Genomic DNA, 23914 nt, shown 5'->3' with positions numbered 1-23914 from the left:
CAAATTAAGAGAAAAGATGCATCTAAGTCATTCTTTAATACTCGATATGGACATTATGAATTTGCAATGATGTCCCCGGCAACATTCATGGACCTAATGCATCGGATTTTTAGGCCATACTCGAATCAATTCGCTATGATGTTTATCGATGATATTTTGTTATATTCGAAAACCTGAAAGGAACATGAGCAACATCTAAGGATAGTATTGCAAACTAAGGATACGTAATACCTCGTATGGTATTGCATTTTCGAGAATTATCGAAGTTGGAAAGAGAAAGGCATGATACTAAGAAGAAAGAGAGGCAATACGGCTAAGAAATATCCAAAAGAAAATAAAGCAAAGGAAAGAGAAAATGTCAAACCATAGCCTATATATTCATGCCAACCTGAAACGTAGATTAGCTCTTGCAGAACTTTATCTTTTATTTTTTCTTCTTTTCATCTCCCTTTCAAAATTCACATTGCACATGAACAATAAAGAGTTAACAAAGTATATAAAGTTTTTAAGTGCTGAATGAGGCATCTCTTTTTGCATGACATTCGAGTAACTACAACATTATTGACGTCAATCTTCAACAATCACCTACATGATTGAGTAACCTGGGCCACCGCCACCTTCTGGCACCGTCCATTGGATGTTCTGTTTTGGGTCCTTAATATCACAAGCCTGGAACAGGATTTAGCAGATATATACTTTAACTTCGCAAGTAACATAAGAAAGGGCAGTAGCATCAAATTCCCACATCTACCTTTCTTGTAAACCCTGACTTCAAATTTAATATAATTTTTACTTCTGATATCCTGCGTAAAACAATCTTATCTTCCATTCATTCGTTCTTTACCAATGTGCAATTCAGCAGTCCTGATCCTTTATCACCAAAGTGACCAAAGGATTACTCCATTTAAAGTGGACATTTTACCCCATATCCAATCTGACATTTATGCTAATGAGCAATCAAGAAACAATATGTACGTGAGAAATGATGAATGAATTTCCAAATCTTACCTGTACGTACAAATCCTACAGAGTGATTTTCATTAATTAAAAATGCACATGAGAAACATTGAAAAAATCTCCAAATTCTTACCATTACATACAAATCCTATGAAGTGATTTTCATCAGAGTGAATCAGTAATGACTTTGCAGTTTTACTTAATGGCAATACGTTGGAAATCTTTCCTTTGAACCATTCTCCTTTCTCAGATTAAAAAATGACTGAGCTACTAATGATCTACCTTGCGGGAAAAATTAACCATGGGCTTCAGTTATGCCAATTGGTTTTTGCACCACATTACACTTGGAAAACACTTTGGCAAAGCATGAAACTTAAAAAAATGACTCCATACCTTGCAGTGCAGGCAATTTTGGGCATTGATTTGCAGCTTCAGCTGACCCTTTTCATCGGGCATGTACCTACATCATTCATACCAAGATGATAAAAGAAATTCCAAGCAAGAGAAAAAGCAAAACAATTCAAGCCATGCTAGACAAGCATATTACTCATAAACATGGGCAGGGCAATATCTCGACTCAGGGCCATCATAGATAGGCAGATTCACAAGTTCAGGAATTTGAGGGTCTCTCAGCCGAAGATGAGCGGGTTGGTCATGATCATGATTTGTATTGCTCCTGAAGGCCCAAGAAAAACAAGTGAAAAAAAACACTGTAGGATGTCGAAAAGATAAGCACCAGAATTAGCATTGACCTTTCTTAGACAATGCGACTTCATTCAAATTACACAAACTAAACTAGGCCCTTGAAAGGAAAATCAACCATTTATACTATCAAGAACTTGCTTTAGTACTTGTTTGAATGCTTTTTCGTACACTACAGCATATTTCTGTACCTTTGTTGGGCTTACAAAATAATAATCCTGCCCCATCATCCAACTTCAAAAGTATTTATTCTAACTGAAACCAAAATTAAAACCAGACTCGTAAATCACTCGTTCACAACATTTTCAGCTTCTATTACAGCTAAAAGGTCTTCCTCTTTATGTTTAGATCAGACATAACTTGTCGTAAAGGTGCTCACACGCACCATTAAAACCCACTCCAGCATGGGGGTTTCTAACGTGAGTTGAAACCACAAGCTCATAAAGAATATCCGCCATTTACTGACACTCCAACATGAAGTTTCTACCTGTATAGAGATGTTGGTACGTCAAATGACAGAACCCCATCAGGCTTTGGGTATTCAATTCGTGGGCATAACCGCGCTTCCTGAGAATATAGGACAATAATTAATACTGTGTAGAAGTCAATACTATCAATACAGAAGACATATGTAAAAAGGTCCCCTCAGTTGAAACTCATTTATCAGTACAAACAGCTAAGTGCACTAGTTCAGCAAAAGCATTTTACCATGTTTATTCTACAGGAAGGCAATAACAAATTAAGAAAGTTGGTATAATAGACTATCGACATGTGCACTAACTTAGTAGTGTAATAGAAAGTGTAATAGTCTCTGTTATTTCCATAGCCTATTACACTAACTTAAGTTACTAAAAGTCCTTGAATCATATCTATGGACAGAAATAAATCATGTAGTCAGAATGCATACTTGAAAGCAATGGTTTTCTCCCAATATGTAAAACCTTTAAAAAAACAATTTTCCTTTTTGGTGCATTTTTAATCTTTCACCAAAACTCAGAAAATTTTTAGTCAACTGTTTTACCACTTAATATACATCCTAAACCCTACCTCCTCAAACAAAAAAAGAAAATAAAGACAGGAATCCCTTATGTTGAATCCGATTTAATGTACATTATCTCTGTGGTCTGCTTTCCCACAGTTTTAATCCTCAAGTACAGACCCATCTAATAAGATTCCAATTATGTTTGTTAAGTTTTAGTAGGTTCTCACCTTTGTCGCCTCATGATCAGGTTTTCCATGCTTCAGAGTCCAGGGAGATCTTCCTTTCATTACATAGCTGCCCACAAAGAAAGAATGTTTAGAACATCAAATAAAAAGAATTGTTCAGAAGAATGACAAAGTCTTCTCAAAACAATGAAGTAAAAGGACAATATCTTACTGTTCTAAAGCACTCAAAACCAATCCTGGAATGAGCCCATATTCAAATGCCTGCAATATAAGTAGTGGAAACTTAAAGGTCAAGCCTACAAATAATTATTGAGTGGACGTTATAAATAAAACTTTCCAGAGAATCCACTGGTTTTTTGTTTATCTTAGAGCTTCAATCCAGAACATCAGACATGAAAGTCTCCAGTTTTTGACAATCTCATATCAAGTTATTTGAAAGATCTTGTTCAATCCAGGTGACAGCAGATATATTTTTCATCTAAAGTTGGATTCAGAACATGATGAAGAGAATTTTCACAAAATTGTAAGTGTTTATATGGCAAAACTCACAGGGCGGAAATTCCTTGCAGCATGGAGTTCTCTCCATATCCATGAATTTATTAATTTTTCCCAATAGGCTTCCATTGAGAAACCTTCATGGAGCACGCCAAATGCAGTTTCTGCTGCTACCATCCCTGTGACGAATTAGCATATTAGAAGTGCACACTTGTTTCTTCAGGCATCCTTCCCACCCAAGTAGCCATCTTAAAGTATTCGGAGCTATCCACAGTATATGATATTTCAGATGCATATTAACTATCATGCAGTACACTTTTCTCTTAGAAAACGTGTGCTTTAGGCTTATTACAGATGACAAGCAATATCATGATGTCCATATCAGAGTGATTCTTTGAACTGTAACAAGAAGACATAAGATAAACAGTAAACAAGTGCCGCCTTAAGGCCACACATCCTTCGCTCTAGCCTTCAACAAGAAGTCCATTTCTCTTCATCATTCTGACATTCGATGACTTAACTCATCAAAAGATGAACAACTGCTATCAAATAAGCTTATTTGATTCAACTAGACATGAGACCTATGAAGTTTGAAAGATAAAATAGTTCAAAGAGAGACCTGGAAACATTTGGGAGTCATAATATATAGTTGACGTACATTAAAGGAGAATGTTGGGAAAAATCACACTTAGCTTTTAATATCTATCTAGTAATTCAATCAATCATTGCAACATTCTAGTCTAACTCTTCGATGTGCAGAATATTAGGTTTTGGGCTCTATCTCCATACTGAAAAACAGAATCAAAAAGGATCCAAGCATTTAAAATATTAAGGTTCTACTCAAAGAAATCGACTTGTGCTATTCAGGGAAGAAAGTAGATGCTCTAAGACAGACCAAAACTACAAACTGTAAACCTTATAGTTGGGATGATGGACCAGTCGAAAGGAATACAAGCTCACAAGCATTTCAAATGAGCATAGATGAAAGATATCTAGTACATTAAATTCTGACAAGAAGTAATATTGCAAAGCAAAATGTTTTACAAAAAAATGACATTGAGTAAAATTAGGATTGTATGGTTTATAACCCAAACTTTTTTTTCAAGAAACAACTGAGAGTTTATCACCCAAAGCAACTGTATATTTACTCCAAAAAGTTGGCTTACGTGGGCAGATTGATAATACCCCAATTCTTCCAGGAAAATAAAAGTTTCTAGTCTAAAAGCATATTAGCAAGTGCTCTTAGTCCATATGTTATACAGATTTCATCACACAGCAGGATTTAATTTTTCAATCAAAGATTCAACAAAACCCAAAAAAAAAACCAAAAAAAAATGGTCATGGCATGCAGTTATTTTTAGGAAAAAAAAAAGGTTCAATTACTATGTTAATTTTGTATTCATTGGAAACAATGAGCCTAAATGTTGATTGCTTCACCTACACATACGCATGTCTTTATGCATCTTCAAGTTGTTATATATATAACGCCTGAAATTACCTAATTCAGAAGTGGACTTAAATTAATCAGCTAAAACCCAAATAACAAGAGAATGAAAGTGGAAGCTGGTACCTGATTTCATAGCAGTATGTGTTCCCTTTATTTTTGGTACATTTAAGAAGCCAGCAGAACATCCAATAATTGCTCCACCAGGGAAAACTGGATATGGGATAGACTGAAATTTAATTAACATCTCATTTAGTATACAGCACAATGAAATACAAAGAATTTAAATCTATAAATGGATATGTTTTGGACAAATGGTCACTTGTCTCTCCCTTTGATTTAAATACAGCATTGTAAGAGTGCATTTCACCTAAATAATCAATGTACTCAGTGCAGTTCTCATAAACAGCTAAGAAGAGTGGCACTCATTGAGATCCCGCAAACAACAGGGTCAAACTATAATGCAACCTTTGTTGTTAGCAGTATCCTGCTGTATCTAGTTTAAGGAACTGCTTGATATCCGGAAAAAGAACTTAAGGCACACCTGATAACCGCCTTCATTCAAAGTCCGAGCACCATATTGAAGGACAGTCCCTCTCTCAAGAAGATTGCGGATGGCAGGATGATGTTTAAATTTCTGACATAAAGACAAATGATATAAAAAAAAAACTAGTGTTATTTGGACATAAGCTAGAAAAAACTAATCACACATGAGCCATCATCTGGCTTGAAATTACACAGAAAAATTAAAACAAATTTTCATTGAAAAAGAAATGTTCCAAGAAAACTTTCAAACGTATTTATCAGGATCATGGAAAGGAACAGTAATCAAGTTTCTACCCAAAGACCCACAATGGTATTAAAAATTATAGGTTTCCTCATAGCACATTTTGCAAATATAAAAGAAAATACTAAACTAGGCATATGATGGTACATGGAGTACGATAAGGTTAAGATTGTAACTATGTGCATGTGCAAAATCTATGGCATGACAGTAGATGGTAAGAACAAGTCAAAATCCATGTCCAAGATGTTTCAGATGCATATTTGCATGAAGTGTTCAGTAATCAGTTTACATTTATTTAATCAGCAGGAAGAATTAAACAGATTGCCACGAAAATTGTAAAACATACCCCCTTCCCTTGCGACAAGCAAAATGAAAATTTTGAATATTTCCCTTCTTCTTTTGCAAACACTAGGACCACAGAATATTAATATCTAGCCTGCCAGATTAATTATACTTGAGATTTTCCTGCCCCTCTCCTCCACAACCCCCAAAAAGAAGGCATGAAGGCATTCAAACCCTAGTCCCCCCACTTGACAACTTGGATTTAGTGAACTTAAAAGTCGGAATCACAGCAATTTTTGGTATTTCATAGTCCAGTTCCATCTCGTCCAAGTCAACCCTCAGGAGTAGCAGAGCACTAATAAAAGTATGCACATCTGACAACAGCATTATAGTCCACATTGTCACATGAACATTTGCCCACAATTGAATTGACTCATTAAACTTCAAAAGAAGGACAATGGGAAGAATTAAGTTTGAAACCCTGTGAATATCACAATAAACTCCCAAGAAATGTAAAAAACAAAAAACATACAAAGATAGGGGAAACTTTTATTATTAAGAGACCCAAATGAACCTGGAATTCTTCATATGGGTTCAAGAATGGGTTCTGATAGTTCAGAGCAACCACAAAACCAATAGCAACCTGTAAACCAGTAAATCAATACTCTCAATTTCTAGCAAAGCCTGCTACTAGATTTCAATGGATATTTTATCCACATAGAGTTTTTGTGAAAAATACAAGACTAACCACACAAATTTGGAAATTGTAACTTTCATGTATTAAAAATTTCATTGCCTACAAGAGAGTTCATACAAATGAGAGAACCAAGAAACCTGAGTAATCTACCAATATGTTTAATGAAAAACAAATTTCTATCTCCTTAAATTTTGACAACCAAATACTATAGAATTCTAGACTATTTAGCACAGAGTTTTCACTTGGTACCATGTAATATGGTACATACATCTTCGATTGAACTATTCATCAGAGAAGTTAATCAGCTACTAATGAAATTATAATTAAAAGGCTCCATCAGACATCAACAATCCATTCCTGTCACATGGACTTAGGTTACATGGTCTATGAGATTCCCTTCTGAGCAGAAATGATATTAGAACCTCAGAATTAGACTAATTTTCTTATGCATATCTTCCATCTCCATGCCAGGATAATCACATTGTAACAAGATGGGCTAATATTTCAACCACATAGGGTGCTCTAAAGGGCAAACTGTAATGAAATACCACATTCAACATCATAAAAAGCCTAGTTGATGCAGTCAACAAAGTTTTCCAGGAAAGCTAAAATAAAAGATTTTCATGATATTCCTCAAGCTCCAATTAAGCATCCCCTGAAGATTAGCAGCCTAATTAGGAGCAACAATACATCAATTAAGTTCTTTATTTAAGATTATTGTAACTTAATTCCTCAAGTTCTAATAGTTTCTAGAGTTTTAGGTCTCAAGGTGCATTTTGGTCTATAACTTGTTCGCAAAAATTTCGAGCAATTGTCTCGTTAGTCTTTTATAGTCATTAGCGAACTAGATGGAGTAGACATTGTGAAGAGAAGTTCTATAATTTGCTTTACAGTTTAGCATAAAAATCGGATTTTTAGCAAAGTTTATAGCTTATACATACTTATCTTCCTTCATTATTCTAGAGAGATAGATTGATGAATAAGAATCCAGTTTTGGCTTATTAGTTGTTTTATTCTTCCTCCCCCTAAACCCCCATTTTCCAACACTACATGCTGCAAACATTTTCAGGTTCGACTTTTCTTGAAAATTTTATTGAACTAAACCTTCAAATATTTTCCCTTCAACCAACTTCTACACACAAAATAGGAAGCTCAATGCTTAGATGAAATCCTTTTGGAAGTAAGAAGCTGCAACTAGCCCTTACCACATTCCCATCATGAAGGATAAGAGGAGGAAATCTCCCGATGACTTATTTGTTTCTGGGTCTTCTAGTCAGAACATATCAATGTGTGATCTTAAGATAATTATACGATTACTGAAATGAATTGATGAGTCCAATTAAATCACACTTACAGAGGGTACCGATTTTCATACTGCAGCCACACTCTTCTACTAGCACAAAGGCCAAAATCACATTGATCACATATGACGGAAAGAAAAGATTTGAGAGAGAGAGAGAGACCTGTCTATCTTTCATATGGTACAAAAAAGATCCGCCATATGTCTTATGATCCAAGGGCCAACCAAGTGTGTGAAGCACTAACCCAGGATAGTGTTTATCACCACTGACTTCCCATACCTGAGAAAAATAACCCCAGCAATCTTCAGTAGATGCAGAGATTAGTAGATCTGCTTTACGACTAAAGATCAAGGTCAACTTTCTTCTCAAGTTATATTCAAATCAGGGAGATCGAGTGTAAGCTGCTGCAAAAGCAATTGAGTATAACACAATTGAACATCCAAATCTTCTAATCTTTCTGATGCAGAACGTTTAAGGATTTTCTAGCTTTTCCTATTAATGTGTTCTGGTAACTTTTTTATGTTCACTAGTGTTTTATGTTGTACTAGAATTTCGGGGTTTGAAGGGCATTTATGCAATTTCACCACATTTTGGAAGAGGTCAGAGCTGTACATTGCTGAAAGTAATTTCAGGTCATTCAGGGCAGCATAAAAAATTAGGGTTTAACAGAAAATCATATTGGCTTCTAACAATAACTTTATATGTTCCAGCCTGCTTGGCCCCATACACTTTTTAAGCTGTAATCTCTCTTAAGTCATTCAATTCTCTTGGTTGTTAAGTTTTCTTAATTCCTAAATTCTTAACCTTCCAAGTCCTGATCCTGTATAAACACAGCTTGTAATAGCTTTAGGACACACTAGAGTGAATAAAACTCAAAAATGCTGCTGAATTAAAACTCAAAAGATAATTGTAGACTCTTTTTTCCTAGTACCGTGTTGGTGTATTTCTTCTTCTTTCTACTCATGCCTTCTCTGACTCTCAATGTTTAAGAATTTTCTACAAATAAATTCAGAAATGCTATCTTCTGATTCTTAAAATCTTCCAAAAACTAATTTCTGAAATCAATATTATCCAGAAACACTTCTTTAATTTTTCATCGTTTTGATGTTTAGAATTCTTTCGCACACTTCAAACAATAAAATAAAGAGGTGCTGAAACAAACAATTTAATGTTCTTAAATCAATACCACTAAAAGCAAATTGCAGCAGATGTAAAAATGTTCAATTGCACTAACAAAGGAAAAGTAAAAATGATAACGGAACATGGAACAAGTTACCTCTTTAATTCCTAAAGCATATGTCTGATGCTGTCCCTGCCCTTTATCTCTCAAGTTATACTTACTGATTACATTCTGTACATAGTGAGAAGAATAAGATGATATTTAATGGACTAGCAAACACAGCAAACTATAACTGATTCTTGCACTCAAATCATTTCTGAAAAACCTCCGATAATGATCCTCGACATCCCTCAGCAAGAAGAGTAACTTTCCCTGCAGAGCAACCAAAGCAATGAGCAGAGAACCTGAATTTATTAATCAAAAAGAAGGAAATGGAGACAAACTTAATATAAAAGTCATATTTGAAACAAGCCTTTGGAGGTTCCAGTTCTCTTTTGTTATTCTCTTTAACTTTTTGGTTTCTGTTGGGAATTATTGGTAACTTCTCATTGTTCATTGTTCATTACACTGCATTGGTCTATTCAACACCCTACATCCAAAAAGAGGAATGATATAGTCTGTAAATGTTTCTCCTCTGTATAACTTGTACAAGCCGTATAACCCTATATGTGAATGAAAGATGAGCGTGCCAAAATACAGTGCTCTTCTCACTAGCTTTTGGCAGACTGTTCCAAGCAAACTCTAGTGGGGTTGACCCGTATGATTAGAATTTTCAACCTAAATGCCATGCATGAAGCATCTCAGGACATAGCAAAAGAATGATTTCTGCAGCTTTGTATGAAAAATTCCCTTCTTAAACCACTACGACCAACTATTTCAGTATAAATGCATAATAAACATATTAAATGCTTGAAAAATAGAATGGGAGAAATGATTGGTAGTAAGAAGCTTTCACCTAGTATTTTTAAATGAAATCAACCTTAAAAGCAGCATCTCACATACTTCACCAGTCCATTATCACAAAAAGAGAAAACTAGAGTACCAGAGTGAACATGCCTTTCAATTCCACCCCTGGTTGAAAGTTGTCTTTTCTAGTGCCATCTTTGGCCACTCCCATATCATTGGTTGCAACCCCAATAACCTTGTCATCCACATCATATAGAACCTGACAATTGAGATTATCCATAAAAGTGCAAAATTGTGAACAGAAATTCAAGAAAGAGATGAGAAAAAACATGATACCTCACTAGCAGCAAAACCTGGGTATATCTCAACACCTAATTCTTCAGCCTTCACTCCCAGCCAACGAACCAGCTCAGACAAACTAAATCACCACAGTTCCAGCAGCAAAATAACAAAACAAAATTCTAACCATCAAACTGATGTACAAAACTCTCCAGGAGAAATCAAGAATGTTACAACTATGCAACCATATGTACTACAAGTTTCCAAGAAATTTTAACATCATAAAAGCGAAACAATTATCATGCTTAATAGAGGTATTACTATTCAAAAGTTCGCACACTAGAGAGGATGATTTTGGCTGAAGAAAATGATTGTGGTGCAGGACTCGAAGGAAATAAGAAAAGAAAGTTGACTTTCGTAAGATCCCAACTTAAATCTGATCTACGATTTTGTTAATCCAGTCATGTTTGACCATATTTTGTATCTGCTATGATAAGGGTATTCTAGTATGTCCATTAGCACACTGCAGCACAATAATTGCATCTCGTGGCTTAATTGTAACTTAGGGCCAATAACTGTAAAAATGCATTTATGACTGCAGCAGTATTACAATGGTCAGATCTTGGTCTCCTGGTCTGCTTGTCTACCAGGTTCTATTTGGAGTAAAATTCTAGGTCCTAAGTTTGAATGTCTCATAAGAGTAGCATGTATCAAGTAATTTTCAGCCACAGAATAAAAAGCATCTTCAGTGTGAAAGCTCTCTGTATTGATATGTGGAGCTTCACTTCTCTTCTTCCTTTCCCTTCTTGTTCTACCTCTTGTCATACTTCATCTTCCAATTTTTGATACCAGTTACTCTTTCTTAAATCTCATAAAATACATTCTCAGCAAGCCAGCATTCAAGTAAAGTAAAACTAAAAGAATATCTATCTTTGACTCCAAATCAGTCCCTCCACTTGTCTACTTGCTTGTCAGTTCCTATATGCTGAAACCTAAAAGATCCTGCATTATATTGTACTTGAGACTAAGGTTTCACCCCCAAGATCTCAGAAAGTGAAGGATCTCAATATCTTCAACCAGTATAGTTGCATCTTGATCAAATTCTAAATAAGTATCATAGTTTGAGACAAGGGAACATGTCTTCATCAGACTACATGTAAATGCATTAATCTGCAGCTTGTATTTTCTCAAAGTTGAGTTAATAAAGACCCTCGCATTACAGCTGCTAGACTAAAACAACTTTTAAGCGAAGATATCAGGATAAAGTTGCAGTAAATGTCATATAACAGGCTTTTAAGCATCTCACCATGTCAAGCTCATACAGGTAAACTATGAAGCAAAATGGACAGTGATCATTTTTCAAGTTTTTGAAATATTGGTTCCAATGCTGGCAACCAACACCATTAATTTGATGTTTAATTTACGATTCTGCAGTATTTTCTTACACTTCATTGAATAACAGCTGTCCTAGTTTTGGGTTAAAATATATTTAATGAAGAAAAACTAACAGGTTAAAGATAAATGTAGAAAACTCATAGGGTTCCTATGCTGGTTCATTGTACCTAAGACGTACGCGAGGAACATGTAACACCACCATCATTTTCAAATTATGGTGCATCATGGAAGAGGTAACATTAATATAGAAAAGCTTCTGTTGAGGAATGCCAACATAATTTTGGCATGGGTCAACATGTGTTATAAATCTACTTAGTTTCCTATACTGTCTTAAAAGCCATTTTCCATTGTGCATTCACAAGAATTTCAAGTCTTTTATAGGTAAAACCAAGTTAACAAGCATTTGGACTCTTTCAAGTTATGCTAGCCCACAAGCAAACCTTCTTTTAAGTTTTATGCAGATTTATATACTTGATCGTCTAGCATAATGAGAGCTAAAAGACTTTCTTGCATATAATTTGTTTTCTTCTGTTCTTTCTGTTCACTATTTCTTGCATCTAATTTGCCATATCTCCATTTCATAACTAAGAGAAGTCCTGCATTATCAACTCTTAGTTCACCTGTGACAGTAATAGCACAGGCAAAAAACAAATTAACTACCAATGAAATCACAATTTCACATGCAATGAATCGTATTGGGCTCAAATTAATCACAAGATTAGAAATATTTCAGCACTCCACTATATGAGCATCCACATGGCATCAGAAGCACAAGTATATACCTTATAACATAGTTTCCTTTGTTGTTAAAAGGACTAGGCAGAGGCAAAGCATGATTCTTGGTTAGCAATAGAAACTTATCAGAAGTTACAGGGACATGTATCGGTGCCTGCAGAGAATTAAGTGAGCATAAAATGTCTGGGAATATCAAAATAAGAAAGATAATAGTCACACATGGCAAAAGAACTTCAGAACAACATTAACAGAGCACACTAGTATTAGATTTATATGCAGTTTTCTAAAGAACATTGGTAGGAAAACAAAATCATCCATGGGGTAATCTGTTTTATTACAGTTATGGGATAATACCAAACAGGAAAATCAAAACTTAGAAATCCATAAATGGTGGATCTGGTACACTGTTGCCTCTTCTGTAAACAAAATGATACATTTTTCAGTTAACTCTCCATTACTGGTATCAGTTTTTTTTTTTTTTTCCAACAAACGATTATCAGTTTTATGTTATATTAGGAATTTAATGTCCAAAGGCAGTCTTCTTGTCAACACACCCTGAATTAGGTCAGTTTGGTGTGACGTTAGCCCTTTCTCTTTTTGGGGACTGTAGGTCTTTGGCATCAACTTGGATGTATAAATTCCTTAGCCCTTACTTTCCATATTTGCTACATTTTGTAGCCATTAACTTCACTTCATCCCAGAAAAGCTGGCATCCAGGTGCACTTGCAATGTATATGTGTTACAGTCACATAGGAATATCAAGACTTGACTTTCCAAGCCAATTGTAGCGCCATTGTTTGACTACTAAATGCAGAGATCATTCCCAGGAAAAATCTAGGCGAGGTTCCTTATATTCTGTACATCTTTTCTTCTCCCATATCTTCCTAACTAATAGTACCATTGCCTTATCCTGCACCAATTGGACAACGCAAGGAAAGAATAACCCTCCAAGGCAGTTAGTTCAGTTCCAAGCCTTAGTGGAAATCAGAGATAACACCTGATTTCAACAATCTTCCCCCACTACTCCAGAGATCTTTTCATAAATTTATCCTGCATAGTAGCAATAACTCCCCAATAGGTGAAACTTTTGCATCATTAGCCTCCTTTACAAGCAAGAAAACTAAGAGTCAAGATTTTAAGAACCAAAGTTGAACTCGGAAAACCTTAGGTCCCAAGATAATTTTAAAAAACCTATATTTGAAGTGCACTGAAATAATTAACCATGATAAGCAAAGCTCAAAACCTAGAAACGTTGGATCCAAATAATTTTACAAACCTATACTTTTCAGCAATGGCAAAGGAGGCCTATAAACAAATTCAAATTCTAGAGTGGCAGGGAAAGTAACAACATCTCTAGACAGGAAATCACGAATATCTTAACTCCTCCCACATTGCTTCCTTTGTAATCTAACATGACATTATCTTCCACTTCAGCTATTACCTTGGCTAAGAAAAGGATAAAACCAACCACCTTGGCTAAGAAAAGGATAAAACCAACCACCTTGGCTAAGAAAAGGATAAAACCAACCACCAGTTGTTTGATCAATATATTCAATGTAAAATCAAGAGAAAAAAAAAGGTTGCTTTCCCATGGTACATTATTTATATTTCAACTGCATGAGTATAAAAATACCTTCAGATTCTTCTTGTTGGAGGGATACGAAAGAGTCAGAGAGATTTTCACGCTTATCAACCCGCAGTTCCTCCCGTCAAATTAGATTTATGCTATTTAACTTGATAAAGAAGCGTCTGTTGAAAGTTTCAAGGACTAATAACATCTTTCAAAGAGAAAGTGACAGTACTAGAAATAAGGAACTGAGATAACATAGACTTTATTAGCTTGAATACCAACATGATTCAGGTTAAGTTTAAAACTATCCTTCAACCAGCTGCAGAGGACAAGGAAGGTAAGTGCTGTTTGGCACGTTGAATGGTACTGATGAAGTCTAGCATCAAAGAGATGAAGAAGAAAGGTAACAAATTTCTAGGAATCTCAACTAGAAAGTAAGCTAAAGTTGTTTTAGTGCCCAAATCATGATATTCTAGAGTGAAGTTATAATTGTTCAAGATTACATGTGTATATGCATTTAAAAACAAGGGTCCCAAGCCGAGATTTTTTGGCATTAAGCAAATCTAAGACCTCAGAACTTAAAATTGAAGAAGCTAAAGGCTCAAGATCAGAGATGCAAGTTTGACTGGATGACCTTATCGACTCCCTGATCAGAATTCAACAACATATTCTGCTTTTGGAACACTGGTGTTGTACAAGTCAACTTTAATGAGAATGCCCATTTTAGAAATGACTAGTAGCCCTAAAAGGCATCCATACATGAAGAGAATTGATTTATTTCAGGCTATACTGAACTTTCAAACTAAACTTCAAAACCTGAAATCTAGAATAACATAATAATAATACTAAAAGAAAAAGTATCCAAAATACGTATGACATTGATCATTTAGTACCGTATTCGGCGAAGGGTCTAAAAGGCCTATTATTATCTATGCATCCTATGTTTCTCTTTCCAACACTAATGCAAATTGTTTCCATGCACTTCCTTGCCACTACATCATTTGCTAATCGTCCATCATGCTGAAAGAAAAACCTCAAGCTTGTTTACGCCATTGGAATCTTAAACTCAAAATGGACTTATTTAAGCCATTGACATATCTTATAACAATCAATATATGTCACATGCAGCAACAACAGTTCATTTCTTGTTTAAGCCACTAATGAACGCAGGCAAAACAGCAATTATGTAGCATGTGCTAAACATGAAACTCTCAACTAGTACTACTTAGCACTTGAATGCCCCTGAAAAGGCTATTTTATGATCACCTGTATGAAGCTATACATTTATGTACACATAGTGTATCTTGCTAGAGGACTAACACCAGAGACACGACTAAACATCTTGCTGGTAAAACTCAACTTACACATAGATACTGCATGTCCTGCAAGAGCACTGCTGACACATAAATGACAAAAACAAGACAGCTTAAAGCACCATGAGTGTGTTTCGATATAAGATTATTTGTAGAATATTTTGGAACATTTGTCGGACTTTTTTGTGATTTGATATATGTTAGATTAAAAGGTGGTCGGGAAGATAAAAAGGTGATTGAAAAATGATACGAATCCCGTTGATGACGAAATTCGCAACAACGAACCCCGGATCGATGGTGATTATGGCAAGCTTGAATTTTGGCAAAATTTCCTATTTTGACCCATCTAATCCCCGTGATTGGAACCTTGATACTATCTCAACCCTCAATCCTACGAATTAGCAAACCCTAGGAATGTTAGAAGGCGCCACAGTCAAGAATGGTGAACTTGATTGATAAGCCGACGAACACGAAGAAGATTCTAGGTGTTCAAGAAGGGCTCGTAGAGCCAAGAGAGCAACCCTCAAGAATGATGTTCTGTAAAATATTTCGTAATCTATTTTGATGGATAAGAAAACAACAATATTTAATGAGTCTTGACACAACAATACCTAACGTAACTAGGACTAACCAAAAGACACAACTAATTAGCGAACCCACAATCCTACAAATTAGTGAACCCTAAGAATGTTAGAAGGCGCCACAATCAAGGATGGTGAACTTGATTGATAAGCCGAACAAACACTAGATGTTCGAGAAAGGCTCATAGAGCCAAGAGAGCAACTCTCAAGAACGATGTTCTGTAAAATATTTCGTATTTATTTTGATGGAAAAGGAAACAACGATATTTAATGAGTCTTGACACAACAATACCTAACGTAACTAGGACTAACCAAAAGACACAACTAATTGAACCATTTTAACCCTAACTAAGGTTGGCTCCAAGCTTAAGAGCTGGACCGATGAATTAACCACTAAGCGACCCAAATTAAAGGCTAAACTAACAATACAAATGCTAGAAATTTAAACTGAAATTTCTCTCCCTAATGCTTTCTTCCAAAACGACTTGAGCAGCCCCTTTAACGAGCAAGTAGTTCCACACTTGAGACCCCATGCTCACATCAAAAAATGTGTTTATGATGCAATCAAAAAACCTTTTGTAACTATAACAAGTCCAAACAAACCCAATTGCTAATAATAATAATAATAATAGTAATAGTAATAATAATATTAGCAGTAATAAGAATAATACTAATAATAATAACAACAGTAATAATAGAAATACTAGTAGTAATAATAATAATAATAATAATAATAATAACAACAACAACAACAACAATAATAACAATAACAATAATAACAACAACAACAACAACAACAACAATAACAATAACAATAACAATAACAACAACAACAACAACAACAACAACAACAACAACATCAACAATAACAATAGCAATAACAATAGCAATAACAATAATTCGCCAATTTCGTGATTCCACATGACAATTCATGATGAGCAAACCATTGCATAACAAAGATTGACCAATCAGACATTGAAAGTTTTGTATATCCATTGTCATCATGTTGAAGTACACACATTATGAATTAAAGGCATGCATATCCATATCAACGGTATTGTCTATGATTAATTGACAAGACACATAAGAAGGAAACAAAAACAAAAGGTAATACATCTTCCTGTTTCCACTGTGGGAGAAGTTCATCCAGTGCACGGGGCTCAAACACATTCCCTGACAAGATATGAGCACCTAAACAGAGCACAATCAACAAGTTGCAAAATGAAAAATATCAATGGGCATACATCTCCATGTGCATCATACAAATTAGAATAAAAAACTTTAATGAGACATCATATAGCAAGCAGACAGATTCTTCTTTTGTATTCCTTGCAATCAGAACTTATCAGTTACAATATCAAGAATTGAGAAGCAGCTGCTTTTCCCAATCAAGAGCTCGATGATAGGTTTTATTTAATTGTCTATAAAACAACTAAAACTCAACTATACCCAAATCCCACTGATAGCTTATTTTTCTTTCGCGGATAACTAGGTCATCCTAGACTAGTCCATTGGCATGATAAGAATAGGTGATAAGTTGATTTCCACCTGGATGCCACAAAACAATGCTGGGTTCATATTAATTATCCAATAAAAAGTGTTGTATTAATCCAAGGAATGCAATTATAGTCCAAATTAGGACGGATTTATCTACCTCGATTATCAATAATACAACTCCAGAAAGGAAAATTCTTTTGGAGCATCACATGGTTTCCTTTACCAAGCTTCACATTCTAATGCCAATCGACTTCTCTCCTAACCTAGATGTACAAATATCTGCTCTTCCCTGTTTCCAGCAATTGAAGCTTAGAACTACTTAGAAGACTCTAGCATATGTTTGGACTTCAGAGGACAAATGATGCAACCACTGGAACAAGAAAAAAAAGTCAAGGGAAAGATCCTAAGTATGCCTTCCTCTAGTAGTTCAATCGATCTGAGAGTTTTCTTCTAAAGAAGAAAATATGAAGCTTCTTTGGTCCTTGCCACATGGTGGTTTCTTAAATAATAGAGCAGGTTGATGAAAGGGAAAGCGATGAATGGGACCCTTCTGCAATCTAGTGTGTATCACATTGATTCTGGCTCAATGACATGTCCTCTGTCCAATACAAAAAGACCAGGAGACATGACAAACCTAATACACTTTTCAATCTTGAGGAAAATAAGACCAATTTGTTTACCATTAAAATGAGTAATCCACCAGTTGCAGACTCATAGAACACTACAAAGAACACCATACCAATGGCTACACTGCAGACTTAAATGACATTACACCCTCAATCAATTCTATACCTCGTCCAAGGCGAGTAAGATACATGGTCGTTGATACACATAAAGAGACTCGTGTCACATGGTTAATAGCAGTTATTTCATTTTTAGTGTTCGGGTACTTCAAATCCCTAATTAATCAACGGCATCACTTAAATATTATCAAAATAACTCCAGCTATAAGATAACAATTTCTTTGTACTTTGAAAACTTTGTATGGTATTATGATCCAAATCACAAGCACCACAAAACTCCAGCATCACTTGTAACTTACATAAGAGTTTCATGTACTATATGTCCCCAAAATATGCTGCAAAATGAAAAAATCATGCCATCATGCCCACACTCCAGAACTTTTGCCGTGTCTGGAGCACCACAAAATGCCGAGTCCAACGCCATCCCCATTCAAAAACACGCCTTCTATCAGAAAATAACCTATCATACCGACTAATGAATCATAAAACACTAACAACATCCATTAATCATGTGAACAATTAGCCTAATCAACTACAAAATAAGCCCCAATATATAATCTGTATAAACAAATAAATTAATTTCAAGAAACCAAAATAACTCAAGAAATCAACATACCAACTTGAGCACCTTTCTCCACAACACAAACTGACAAATCAACATTCTTCTCGTGGCACAATTGCTTAAACCTTATTGCTGCAGAGAGGCCAGCAGGGCCAGCTCCAACAATTACCACATCATAATTCATAGACTCTCTGCTGATGACTGCTTCTGCTCCACTACAGAAGCTTCGACCGTTTAAAAACTCACCCCCAGCTCGGGTGGAAGTTGCAATTTTCAATGGATTTAATGGAAACCCAGATGAGAAAACGAAGGAAAATCTTGGTCGTTTGTATGAAAGTTTGTCATAAAGGGCATTGTTAGTCTGGGTTAATGGTGAATTTGGGGGTGGGTTTATGGAGTTGTAAGTAGAATAACATGTACTAAAGCGTTTTTGTGATGATTTTAGTTTGGATTTGGATGAAAGAGAGATGAATCTGTGCATGATTGATGACTGGTTGAACTTGTGGAGTGTGTAGTGCGAAGACGGAGGAATGAAATGTGTTCGGCAGAAAAGCGGGTGTTAATCACAAAAACTCTGTATAGTCAAATTTATCTACGGATCTTTTTCCCACACCCTGTGTCATTCTCTGTCTCATTTTTTATTATATTGCTATTTCTCCTACATAAATATCATATTTGAGTTTTTTTTGGTTTTCTTAAGATCTAATAATTATTAATTGAGTAATATACAAAATTTAACAAACTCAAAAAATTAAAATGCATAAAAAATCTCAATGAATAATTTTCTCAATTAAAAAATTGCATAAAAAATCTCAATGAATAATTTTCTCAATTAAAAAATTAATAAGCATAAAAAATCTCAATGAATAATTTTCTCAATTAAAAAATTGCATAAAAAATCTCAATGAATAATTTTCTCAATTAAAAAATTAATAAGTTTGTTAAATTTTGTATATTACTCAAAAATGAGATTTTTTATGAATTTTCTGCTGTAATTTTTAATTTTCTATTATATATTACTTTTTTGAAACTGTTATATTTATTTTTTATTTAATTAATAGTTATTGGATCTTAAGGAAACAAAAAAAAACTAAAACATGGTGTTTATGTAGGAGAAATAGTAATATAATAAAAAATGGGACAGAGAATGGCACAGGGTGTAGGACAGAAGATCCGTTACAGTCAAATTTGCAATTTACTTCCAAATTTTTATTTTATCTCTCTCACTCTTCGTAAAAGACAAAACTATCCGGTCATTATGCGGTTTTTTTTTTCTTTTTCTTTTTTCTTTCCTCAAAATAACTTGGGTGTGAATTGAGGGATTTGGTCTGATTTGTTTTGAAATCCTCAACCCAAATCCCCTAAGCTGTTAAAGAATTTTATTTTAAGGATGAAATTTCAAATCCACACATAAGATGGACGTATTTTAGTTAGGATTTCAACTTCGTCCAATATAAGATGTCATTTGAATCTATTATACTTCTAATCTAATTTAAAACTCTTACATCTCTTTGCAACAAAAGGTTCTTTCGAAAAAAACTCCCCTACTGTGAAAAAGAGAACTTAAGATCCAAATCTCTCCGTAGACACCGAATTTTGATTGTCAAAAAACAGTTATTTCACATTTTTCAAGTCATATTTGCATGTACTTATTTTTTTTAGAAGTCGGGTTTAATTTCTTCAATTTAATACCCTTTACCTTTATTTATTCAATTTTCCTTTTGACATTTGGAGTGACACAAGCAGCCATGTTTCATTTGATTTTTGAACCTAAAATAAATATGTTTTAGTTTAGGACAGTTTGTCAAATCCAATTTCAAATCTCCAAACAAAGTCCAATATATAAAGTTCAAGGTCCAACCCATTTCTTTCAAAATAATGATAAATAATAATAATGAAAATTGTGTGTGTCCTAGAAATTTTATAATTTTTTTTCCACAAACATTAGATATCATTTTATATATTAACTTGATACTACAAGGGCTTAATTACAAAAGGTGGCCTCAGCCCTCCAATCATTGTTGGCTGCTTCTATTAGCTAATTTGGGAAGTTGTTTTCCCAATCAATGTCATTAACTAGTTTTGTTGCAAATTGTGTTAGCCTATGACTTCCTACGTTAGCTGATCTAGGTACAAAAGAAACTGTGTAATGTTCAAAACCTTTAATTAGGTCCTCAATGTCTTTCAGAATGGTTGCTACATGACCTTCCTGCATAGTGTTGCTTGTGATCATGTCAACTGCTGCTTTACAATCTGACAGCACTTCTAATTTTTCCCCAACCTACTTGTCTTGCCGTTTGGAATGCCATCCTAATGGTTAAGGTTTCTTCCATTAGTGCCTCTCCCATTTTTGTTTCCATTACTCCTCTCGCTCTCATAATATCTCCTGTCCTGTTCCTTGTTATTATCCCCTTTCCTGTTCTGATCAATTTTGAACTTATAGCAGCATTTGTAATGATTCTGATGATTCCTTCTTTTGGTGGCTCTCTCACCTGTCCTTGCTGGTTTGACCCTACTCCTCTCTCATTTTTCTTCTTTTCTCTTCCTGTAATCTCTTCATATTCAGCCCACTCTTGTTGTGCCTTCCCAATTATTTCTCTTGCTTCTCCTTTTTGATGTTCGAACTGGGCCTTGTTCCGTGCTTTTCCATATCTGCCATAGTATGTTTGCTGTTAGGTTGATTCTTTCCTTTCCTTTTGCCATTGTCTCAGTCTAAGTAACTGCTTTCCACCATCTCCACAGATTATTTTGAAGATCATGCAATCCTTCCCATCTCACTGGTGCTATTTTCCATACTGTTTGAGCGATCAGCATTGAAAAAACATTGAAAAAACATGTGCTCCATTGTTTCTACTTCCTCCCTGCACACATTGCATATTCTGTCACCTTTTCTTGTTCTATTGTCGATTGTCTCTTTGATAGCTAAGCTATTCTGCAGGCTCCTCCAGATAAACTGTTTCAGCTTGTACTTCAAGTTCAGCTTCCAGAGTTGTTTCCAGATGCTATGATTTCTGATTTCCCAGTTTGTTTCCTCTCCTACACTTTCTCTTCTCTTTTCATTGCTCTTCTCCTGCACGACATTGCATAGCCTGTCTTCACTGTGTACATCCCAGATTTTGAGAAACTCCAAAAGAACCTATCTTTTCTTTTGAAGCAACTGAGTTGCATGTCGATTATCTGCACTCTATCCTCTGGATTGAGAATTTGTTGCAGGATTTCTGTGTTCCATCTTTCATCTTTTATTAGCTGGTTCACGGTTTGAATCTGGCAGTTTGGAGAGCAGCTTGTGGTTACTTTGCCTGTTCTCGATCCCATTATCCACCTATCATTCCATATGTTCACCTATCATCCTTCTCCTATTCTTTTCCACAGCCCTCTTTGTATCAGTCTCCATGCACTATGAATGCTTTTCCATGTCCATGATGCTGATTGGAGGGGAGGGGACATTGTTTTCAAGAGCATTTGGATCCTTTAGGTACTTTGCTCTGATCACCTTACTTATTAGCGGATTTGGAGAAGTGATAATTCTCCAAAGTTGCTTAGCAAGTAAGGTTTCATTAAAGGCTTCCAAATCTTTGAATCCCAGTCCCCCCTTTCCTTTGACTTCTGATAATTTCTTCCAGCTTATCCAATGCATTTTCCTGTCTTGCTGCACACTTCCCCACCCGAAATTTGCTATACACTTGCATATATCCTTGCACAGTCCTTTTGGCAACTTAAAGCAAGCCATGGCAAAATTTGGCATTGCTTGAATCATCGACTTGATCAGGACTTCCTTTCCAACTGAACTCAGCATTTTGTTTTTCCATCCTTTCAGTTTGTTCATAACTGAGTTCTTGATATACTCAAAAACTTGGTTTTTTGATCTACCTATAACCATAGGCAAGCCTAAATATCTGTCACTACCTACTTCACTCATATCTCCTAGCTCTTGACACACTTCTTCTCTGACATGTATAGAAGTATTCCTACTGAAGTACACAGCTGATTTGTCAAAATTTACCAGTTGTCTAGGCACCTTTGAGTAATTCTGTAAGATATCCTTTACCTGCTTGGCCTTCTGGACTGTTGCTTTGCAGCAGATTAACGAATCATCAGCAAAGAATAAGTGCGAGATTTAGGGGCTGCTTTTGCATACTTTGATTCTTGTGACATTTCCCTGGTTCATCTCCCTGTTGATCATGTGAGAAAGTCCCTCTGCACAAATCAGAAAAATGTAAGGAGAAAGGGGGTCTTCTTGTCTCAGCCCTCTACCGGCTTTGATGAATCCCACCCTTTCTCCATTCAGATTAAAAGAATAAGACACAGAAGAAACACAAGACATGATCCATTGAACAAAAATAAGATAGAAGCCCATGCGCATCATCATTCTCCCTACAAACTTCCATTCAACCCTATCATAGGCTTTGGACATATCTAGTTTTAGGGACATAAAACCTACTCTTCCTTTTCTTTTGTTTTTCAGGAAATGCATGACTTCTTGTGCAATAAGAACATTATTAATAATCTGCCTGCTAGGAACAAGGGCAGATTGAGACTCACTGATGCACTTGTTTAGCATAATTTTCAGCTTGTTTGCCAGCACCTTAGATATGATTTTATACATTGTGTTGCACAGACTGATAGGCCTATACTGAGTCAAATTTAGAGGGTTAACAACCTTAGGGATTAGAGTGATAAGAGTTTCATTAACGGCCTTCAACATATTCCTGTATGGAAGAAACTGGTTACAACATTGACCACATCTAGACAGATGATATTCCAGTACTTTTGAAAAAATAGTGGAGACATACCATCTGTGCCAGAAGATTTATTTGGATGCATTGAAAAGAGTGCTTTTTTTATTTCTGCTTCATTCACTGGTTGTATCAGTTGTTCATTCATTTTTCTTGAGATAGTATTGGGAACACCTTGTGTTACTTCTTGTTCCTGTTCAGTATTTGCTTTTGTAAACAGCTGTTCGTAATAGTTGCATATCTCCTCCGTCACTTCTTGTTCAGTTTTGCACCATTCACCATTATTTCTCTGTGACATTGTAATTTTGTTCCTTCTCCTTGTAGCCAGTACACTTGCATGGAAATAAGCAGTATTCTTATCCCTTTCTTGCAGCCACCTGCATCTCGCTTGCTGACTCCAATAGAGTTCTTCCTCTTTATATGCCTTGCTGAGTTGAAGCTTCATATCCGTTAGCTGACCTCATTTCCCTTCTCCATTGGACTCTTTTATTTCCTGCATTTTCTCTTTAATCTGTTAAATTTTCTTTCTAGAGTTCATCCTCAACTTTCTGTTCCTTGTCAACAGAACCATTCTACATTCCTTGATCTTCCTCATCATTTTGAACTTTCTTGATCCCTTCTTTTCTATTCCCCATGCTGCCTAAT

General features: G+C 35.3%; 1 protein-coding gene across 4 annotated transcripts; it reads right to left on the bottom strand.

The window, feature by feature from the left end:
• Positions 1–407: 407 nt before the first annotated feature.
• Positions 408–19070, bottom strand: LOC113764477 (electron transfer flavoprotein-ubiquinone oxidoreductase, mitochondrial). Of its 4 annotated transcripts, none has more exons than XM_027308388.1 (18): positions 18588–19070; positions 16846–16922; positions 12315–12421; positions 10195–10276; positions 10009–10117; positions 9278–9324; positions 9109–9183; positions 7995–8111; positions 6409–6477; positions 5310–5402; positions 4892–4994; positions 3376–3500; positions 3038–3087; positions 2869–2935; positions 2147–2226; positions 1505–1633; positions 1351–1417; positions 408–669 (listed from the first exon to the last, which is right to left on the bottom strand). In XM_027308388.1, exons 1-18 carry the CDS (start codon positions 19012–19014, stop codon positions 586–588), a joined length of 1908 nt encoding a protein of 635 aa, XP_027164189.1. In that variant the 5' UTR covers positions 19015–19070; the 3' UTR covers positions 408–585. The 4 variants fall into 4 exon arrangements, with proteins under 4 accessions (XP_027164189.1, XP_027164191.1, XP_027164192.1 ...); XM_027308390.1 differs by having other exon boundaries at positions 10009–10093; XM_027308391.1 differs by lacking the exon at positions 6409–6477.
• Between the last annotated feature and the right edge of the window lie 4844 nt (positions 19071–23914).

The sequence above is a fragment of the Coffea eugenioides genome, chromosome 3, assembly GCF_003713205.1.
Source record: "Coffea eugenioides isolate CCC68of chromosome 3, Ceug_1.0, whole genome shotgun sequence".
Lineage (NCBI taxonomy): Eukaryota > Viridiplantae > Streptophyta > Magnoliopsida > Gentianales > Rubiaceae > Coffea > Coffea eugenioides.
The sequence above is the reverse complement of the archived record's forward strand: the minus strand, read 5'-3'. Positions and strand labels throughout refer to the sequence as shown.